We start from the raw sequence: 8590 nt of genomic DNA, 5'->3' as shown, positions 1-8590 counted from the left end.
ACAGAGAAGAAAATCTAGCTGTCTTCTATTAAGCCAGAGAATAAAGAGATTTGTAAAAGTGTAAAATAAGGTCACTCTTCTTACTAAATTTTTTAAGTAGTTTTTCCATAAAAATATAATTTGTGTGTTAACATGTAATGGGGTTATTGTTGTTATTTTTAAATGACTTAGTAAATAATTACTTAAAAATTTTCTCAGTTTTAATTTTGAATACAGGAAATATCAAGAGATATAACCTATGTAAACAACAGCTCTTTAGGGTCCTCTATAATTTTTTTTTTTTTGTGAGGAAGATCAGCCCTGAGCTAACATCCATGCCAATCCTCCTCTTTTTGCTCAGGAAGACTGGCCCTGGGCTAACATCTGTGCCCATCTTCCTCCACTTTATATGGGACGCCGCCAGAGCACGGCCCAACAAGTGTTGTATCTGTGCGCACCCGGGATCCGAACCAGGGCTGCCAGCAGCAGAGCGCACGCACTTAATCGCTACACCAGGGGTCCGGCCCGCAGGGTCCTCTATAATTTTTAAGAGTGCAGGGTCCTGAGATCAAAATGTTAGAGAAGCATTGATCTTAAATAATCCTCCTGAGAAGTGGTAAAGCCACGTCTCTTGTCTGTCTGGCTCTCAAACTCATATTGTTTCCACGGCACAATGTTACCTCCTTACCCAAAAGTCTCACCAGTATTAAAAAGGGAAATAGAATTGGATCCCTAATGCTTTCTTTTGCAATGGTTTTTCTTTCCATAATATTTAAGTTTTTCAATGTTTACATATTTTTCTTTGGTGAAGCACGAGTGTCTTGTTCCTAAAGCTTTAGAAGTCTGTTAGGGATTCAAGATGACTATTTTTGGCTATAGAATAAAAATGAAATGATGTTGCTCAGCAATCAGCTTATGCCAGAAGTAATAATAATATATTGAATTTTATATTGTATATAAAGCCGAAACAGTTGGAAGATGTTCTTTATTAGATTTTTTTAAAAGAAGTAATTCTAATTATTTGGCTCCAGGCTTGTTTTTCATCCCTTTAGTGTTAAAGCCCCAAGAATTAAATCTATGTTTTAGGAGGGCCAACTTTGCTGGGGGACACCCTTAGGAGGAAATCTTGCATGCCCCTCCGCAGCACTGCGTTCTCAGCAACCTCCCTCAGGCTTCTGCGCAGCTGTCCCATCTCCTTGTATTCACTTTTGACATCTACAGAAGAGCAGAAAGCATGCATCAAGAGTTAGAGTCCGTTTCAGAAGGGTCCCCAGAAAACAAACCTCCTGAGAATCCTATTATGACCTGTGTCACCTGTCCCAGAATACGAGATCTAGAAGAGAGATCAGAGAGTCCAATCGATTTGTTTTATAAATAACCTGATAAAACTAGGCATTCTTTCTCTTACCTTAAGGCTCATCTCAGCATAGGAGCCACTCTCAAAATGAACACAAAACTACACATAAAAAAGGTTCTGGGAAATCACTGGGTCTTTACTAAGGCCTCACAAGCACTCAGTGGAGGGATACAAAGCACACCACACAATAAATCTCCCCTAAGTCTTCTCCAGGCATCTCTCTCCTTCCCCTGATCTTTCTCCTCCCAGCAGTCCCCATTCGAAGTGAATTTGCTCTGTTTTGGCATCTCAGGTTTTCATACCATGATCTGCAATCAAATTATATCATTGTGAGGGTTAATTGTATGTGTCAACTTGTATGGGCTGCAGTGCACAGATATTTGGTCAAACATTATTCTGGATGTTTCTGTGAGTGTATTTTTGGATGAGATTTACATTTAAATTGATGGACCTTGAGTAAAGCAGATTGCCTGACACAATGTGGGTGGGCCTCATCTAATCAGTTGAAGGGCTGACTAGACCAAAAGGTTGGTCTCCCCCAAGCAAGAGGGAATTCTCCAGCAGACTGCTTTCAGACTTCATCTGTAACATCCTCTCTTCCTGGTTTTACAGCAGATTACTTTTGGACTTGAACTGCAACTGTTTCCTGAGTCTCCAGCCTCCTGGCCTCCCCCTTCAGATTTTGGACTCACCAAGCCTCCATAATCACATGGGCCAATTCCTTAAAATAAACCTCTTTATACATATATACACATACACTCGATTTGTTCTGTTTCTCTGGAGAACCCTGACAAATGCAGTCCTCTTTAAAGGGACACCTCAGACCGACCTTGGGCTTGGCCCTGGCATTGCTCCTGAATGCCCCTCCAATCCCCCTGGGCTCTGCACACCCCATGTTATGGCTCAGACTCACCCACCCTGAGCCTGGTCAGCAATGGGACTCATGACCAAGAAGGGAGTTAGAACCTCGAGTCTACTTGTCTTGCTCCTGAGTCTGGAAGGTGTCCCTCTCCTCGCCGCCTCTTAAACCCTATCTATCCTTCCAGTCTCCACTCCAGGACCCAGCTTACATGAAGCTTCTCCAACGTCCCAGCCCTGAATAACCACTGTCTTCTGAACTGCTGGACTAACAGTCTGGTGCCCGAGTGCGTCCCCTCCCTCAGGTTTTTGTTTAAATGTCACATTCCCAGTGAGACCTTCTCTGACCACCTTGTCCCCTACTCCCAGCCCTCCCTCTCCCCTTTCTCTGCTTTATTTTTCTCCGTAACATTTATCACCGTTCGGCATGCCACACATTTTCTTTATTATTCTGCTCATTGTCTGCCTTCTGCCCGCTGGGCTGTAAGCTCCGTGAAGGCAGAGATTTTTGTCTGCATCAGTCACTGCTGTATCAACACCAAGAACACTGCCGGCACTAGGAGATGGTTATAACTACTTGTGGAATGAATGCATACTATCCGCCACTGTGATTTACATTCTTACCCGTCGTGTTGTACCAACTAGGTAAGACTTTGCAGGGGCTATTTTAGATCTCTTTGGCACCTGGCACAGTACTCCCCACATGGTGTATATTTGCTGCTGATGGTGAAGAAAAGGAAATGGTCTTAAATTATGGCAGGAGCAATTTACATCAGACTCAGGGGAACATTTTCTGTGTGCGAGACCTGGACACGGAAGACCTTTCGGGAGTAGGAGTTCTTGAAAGAAGACACAATTGGATAACTATAATCTTAAAACAGTTCCTCTGGAGGCCTAGACAGAAAGTCACGAGAGAGCCCAATAAATTACAGTCTGAGGGTGTCATCTCCTTCCTGAGAGACCATTAGGAACAGGTTAGACGTCTAGCTACCCAGCCAGAGATGGGGACGATGATGCTTTGCAGAGAGAGAGAAGTGCAGGACAGACATTCAGAAGCAGCAATCATGGCTTTTACTTTGGAAATAGCTCTGACCACATCCGCTTGGACATAATGACACACAGCAATGGCATCAGACCTATTTTTTTTCCAGCAGGCAACTGTGCACATAGTTTAAAATTTAAAGGCACAAAATATACAGAGTGCAAAGCAAGTCTCCCTGTCCTCCAGCTTCACAGCTCCCCTCCTTGGAGGCAACCAGGATGACCAGTTTCTCATGTATCCCATGGGGATTTTTATGCATATACATATGTATTTCCTTTTTTCCTCTCACAAATGGCAATATATTACACACAGTTCTTCACTTTACTTTTTTCCATTTTACAATATATTTCAGATTGTTCCATACCACTACTATATATAAAGTCATTTTATTCTTTTTAACAACTGCATGGTCCTCTACTCGTTGTGTACCTAAGTTAACATAACCAGTGCCCTTCCAATAGACATTTGAGTTGTTTCAGTCCTCCACTAGTTGTGCACGTAAGTTAACCTAACCAGTGCTCTATTGATAGATATTTGAGTTGTTCCAATGTTTGACATCATAAACAGTGCTGTCCTGAAGGACCTTGTCCACAGGCCATTCTGCTCCAAAAGATATGTGCATTTTTAATTTTGTTAGAAATTGCTCAATTGCTTTTTGCACCAGTTTACTCTCCAGTTTATACCAGAGGGCTCGGTGGAGCCCATGGCATGAAAGGGACAGGGCACACACAGCTGGTGTTGCATCCCCAGGCTCCTGGTGGATGAAGAGAAACTTCCTCCACCACCACCAGAAAATGAGGCTTTTCATGAGAAGGTATCAACTTTAAAAGAATAAGTTTATGGAGACAGCAGGGCAGAGTTATGGACTTGAGTTTGTCACTTTCCAGCTCTGGATCCTTGGGCACATCATCTAATCTGAGTCTCTGTTTCTGCATCTGCAAAACAGAGCAGTAACATCTGCCTCCGAGGGCTGAAGTGAGAATTCGATGAGATGCTGTGCACAAAGCCTGAGGACAATGCTTGGTCTCCACGGGGTGCTCAGCAAAGGGTGGGAAAGTCATAATCGTCATCATCATCTCCATTCCTTGCCCTGAAAATTCTTCCTAACCTAATTTCCTTAAATCCAGTAAAGAGCAACCACAGCTAGGGGTGTCTGCAAGATCACCCTTTATACACAGGTTTTATGTATTTACCTGCAAGCTCCTTGTAGAGACCATCCCCCTGGGATGAAGCAAGGGTCAGCATGGTGGCAATACTGCCCTTTACCTTCTCCGTGATTCCATTCTGCACAAAAAAGGATGGTCATTCTGTTAGGATGGCACAGCCCAAGGGAAAAGGAATCTTATGAAAGGGACCCCACACAATCCCCCAAGCAGAGAGTGTACAGACTGGGGTTGCCAAAATCAAAGCCAGGTCCAAGGGGGGACACTTTAGAGAACACCGAAGGGCGAGGAGTCATCAGGGCAATGTTTCTGTGGGATCCCACCTGCCTCAGCATCTCCTTTCCTGCCCATCAAGACTCACGGGGGATTGCACCTCTGGTGCTGACTGACTGAGTCAGGAACTAATGGAGGCCTGGGGAGAGAAGAGGAGCCACAGAGATGGAAGAAGAGGACAAGCCTGTCACTACACCACTATGCTATCACACAGTCAGTCACTGGATGAACGTTTACTGCGTGCCTGCTTTGTGCAACATGCCATACTTGACATACCTGATTCTTCCACCCAACGGCCTGAGAAATGTCTTCTTGCTACTCTCAGTCCTTCTATCAACAAAAACCACGTTCCCTCTTCTAACCACCTCTTGTCTCCCTTTGAAAATTACCTGACTCTTTCCTCTAAACTGACAGAACCCAGTCTTGAACCTGGATCTCCAGACTCCAGGTCTTACGCTTTTTTCTTCAATACAGCAGGCCAAGAACCCTAAGCTTTAGTCTCAGCTCTAGCTGTGAGGCTTGAGCTAGTACCTTAGGCACCCTGGCTCTCAGCTTCCTTGTCCGCAAGATCAGGGAAGGGAACGCTCTGACATCTTGCCCAGTTTCAACTTCCTACATTTCTGTCATTTAAGATACATTTGTACATTCTCAATGTACTAATCATTTTTTAGTGGAATTGTTTTCTTGGGTACCTTAAGGGCCGATTTTTATATACTCAATGGGGATTGGCTGCTGTAGAGTTTGGCCAATTTTCTGCATGTCTTTGTGGATTGTGATAACGTGTTAAATGACAGAAACTCAGCTGCTACTGGTAAATGAGATACATCTTAGCCTATTCCAAGAGAAATTACATCCTTCATATTGTGGAGAAAGGTATTTTCCAAAACTGCCATGGTGGGAGGAGGGGAGATTGAGTGGAAGCAGGCTGGAAATGCTTCAGGAAGTAGGTTGGTCCAGAGGTGGACTGAAATAGCAAATAGCCAGGTTCCTCAGGAGGTCAGGAGAGGGCCAGCTAAGCCTGGATTGAAGCAGAATAACTTGGAAACTCACATGGCCAGGGAGGGGCCAACAGTGGCTTGGATTAAAACAAAGAATTTATATTACTTGGAGAGGGTGCAAGCCAGAGACCCAGAGCTGAGACAAGATGGTCCAAGTGTACTTGACAGAAGCACTTTAGTCCAAGGAAACCATTAGAAACTTCCAAATACAGTCACACATCGCTTAACGACAGGGATACATTCCGAGAAATGTGTCATTAGGCAATTTTGTCATTGTGCAAACATCATAGAGCGTAGCACTTACACAAACCTAGATAGTATAGCCTACTATACACCTAGGCTATGCAGTACTAATCTCATGGGACCACTATCATATATGCAGTCTGTCATTGACAGAAACCTTGTTATGTGGTGCATAACTGCAGATAGAATAGAACCTAATCTATGCTAGGTATCATAACTGACAGACCTCTAACAGTTTATTGACATTTATTTATTGATATTTTATGTAGACTAGACATTTCTTTCATTAAAAAAACCTGTCCTGAGGGGCCAGCCTGGTGGCGCAGCAGTTAAGTGTGCGTGCTCTGCTTTGGCGGCCCGGGGTTCACAGGTTCAGATCCTGGGCGTGCACTGACGCACCACTCATCAAGCCACGCTGTGGCAGCATCCCATATAAAGTAGAGGAAGATGGGCACAGATGTTAGCTCAAGGCCAATCTTCCTCAGCAAAAAAGAGGAGGATTGGCATCGGATGTTAGCTCAGGGCTGATCTTCCTCACCAAAAAAAAAAAACCTGTCCTAAGATTATGCCGCTGTTGGAGATGCTGGAGCCAGGTTACCTGGTCCCAAATCCTAGCTCTGCAACTAACTAGCTCTGTGGCCTGTTGATACACCTCTCTCTTGCTTCAGTGCATGTGTGTGTGAGGGTGTGTGTGTGAGGAAGACTGGTCCTGAGGTAACATGCATTGCCAACCTTCCTCTCCATTTGTTGAGGAAGATTAGCCCTGAACTAACATCTGTGCCCATCTTCCTCTATTTTGTATGTGGGACGCTGCCACAGCATGGCTTGATAAGCGGTGTGTAGGTCCGTGCCCGGGGTCCGAACCTACGAACCCCAGGCTGCTGAAGTGGAGAGCACAAACTTAACCACTACGCCACCAGGCCAGCCCACTTGCTTCAGTTTTTTATCTGTAAAATGAGAATAATAATAGTACCTACCTCACAGACTTGCTGGGGATTAAATGAGCTGATGTATGTAAAGAGCTTAGGACCCCATCTAGATATTACAGTTGTTAGTCTATCAATTACTTATTAAAGAGAAAGATGCAGGAGAGAGCCAGAGGGGCTGCATTTTTGAAGTCATAGCCCCAGTGGGGAGCCCAGCACCAGCATGCATGGTGGCAGTGAAGGAAGAACGCTAAGTGCCAGCTGCCTCCTCTCCCGGCGTCGTGGGCAATGGTTGGGCCCACTTTGCAGAAGGCATCTGGCTCTATCTGGGCCCAAATGACTACTAGTTCTTTCCATCTTCTGTACCCGCTTCCTCTACTCCCCCAGGAGCCTCTTCAGGACTGGAATTCAGACTATGGATGTGGAATACCTTCAGCTGCTGAAATTGGTGCTGCATCCTTTCTTGAGCCCTTTCAAACATGCCCTCGGCCACCTGCTGGTCCACCCCTCTTCTGATGACATCTTTCATTCTCTCACACGCTTTTTTGCCGGTGATCTGAGCTGCCTCTGGCAAAAATGATAGCCACAGTCACACCACAGCAACGACTTGCTTAGAAATCTTTAGCATCAGAAGGACAAGCAAACAAACAAAATACATACATGCACACATATGTATATATGTACATACACACACACTTACATTATTCATATATGTAGCACCATTTTCCATACAGTGGAAATAGTTTTATAATAACATGATACAAAAAAATTAACACTCTCGATATTTAGATAACTATCACTCAGAAAATCTAATGAGTGAATTAAGCAGAAGCTTACAAAATTCCACTCCCCACCCCAAGAAAAAACAATGGGAGCTAGAAAGTGAGTTTACAAATACTTCAGGAAAATAAGAATGCAAATTGGATAATGGATGTTATAGTTTAATTAGCTGAGATGCAGCATGGAGAGGAGAAGCAAGGTGTCTAGATAAAGGGTGGACAGAAGGAACTGGAAACACACAGATAAAAGTGGCTCATGAATTACCTCTCCCCATAACTTTGCAATTATTTGGTTTTCAATGTAAGAGTGTCTTGGGGACTTAGGGTGCAGGAAGACAAATACTTTGAGGGGAGAGCAGCAGAAAAGGATGCTAGAGGAGCTAACAGAGAGACCCTAGAGGAAGGGAATGTTGCCCTCCAGACCCACCTTCATAACAGGGCTTCAGGTCGTTCTGAACAGAGGCAGTGAGAGACTCATAGATCCTCCTCTTCTTTCTGAGGATGTGTTCCTCCAGGCCTCCCAGGATGGCACTTATCTGAGAATCCACATTAACAAAAGGCCGTTTGTGACAATTCCTTCACAGAAGCAGGTCAGGTGTCCCAGTGTGGGGCCACCATTTCCCTCTGCCTTATAATTCTGGTTGGCTATTTACATGTTGTTTCCACAACTAGGCTGTGAGCTTCTCACAGGCAGGAACTATGCCTCAAGCATCTTTATATCCCAAAGTGCTTCGCACCATGCCTGGCACCTACAAACAACTTGGTAAGTATTTGCTGAGTTGAACTCAGGCACAGGCAAGGTGCTGGAACAGGCCCTCTTTGGGGGAGGGTGGAGGAGGCACAGGATATTTCTCTAGTGTTGCCATGTAATTTCAGCTGGGCCTGTGCTATGGACTGAATATCTGTGTCCCTTCAATATTCATATGTTAAAATCCTAACCCCTCAATGTGATGGCATTAGGAGGTGGGAAGT

At 44.5% G+C, this 8590-nt stretch overlaps 1 protein-coding gene across 6 annotated transcripts in view; it reads right to left on the bottom strand.

Moving 5' to 3' along the window:
• Positions 1 to 949: 949 nt before the first annotated feature.
• Positions 950 to 8590, bottom strand: part of NUGGC (nuclear GTPase, germinal center associated) — a 55247-nt gene continuing 47606 nt past the window's right edge. For all 6 annotated transcript variants that reach the window (XM_058550441.1, XM_058550442.1, XM_058550437.1 and 3 more), the window contains 4 exons: positions 8046 to 8154; positions 7270 to 7406; positions 4430 to 4520; positions 950 to 1194 (listed from right to left, as the gene is read on the bottom strand). In XM_058550441.1, the coding sequence (XP_058406424.1) occupies positions 1055 to 1194; positions 4430 to 4520; positions 7270 to 7406; positions 8046 to 8154 (477 nt within the window). In that variant the 3' untranslated portion in view covers positions 950 to 1054. The remainder of the gene's footprint in view (positions 1195 to 4429; positions 4521 to 7269; positions 7407 to 8045; positions 8155 to 8590) is intronic.

Source organism: Diceros bicornis, chromosome 11, assembly GCF_020826845.1.
Source record: "Diceros bicornis minor isolate mBicDic1 chromosome 11, mDicBic1.mat.cur, whole genome shotgun sequence".
Classification (NCBI taxonomy): Eukaryota; Metazoa; Chordata; class Mammalia; order Perissodactyla; family Rhinocerotidae; genus Diceros; species Diceros bicornis.
This window is presented reverse-complemented; position numbering and strand designations above follow the sequence as displayed.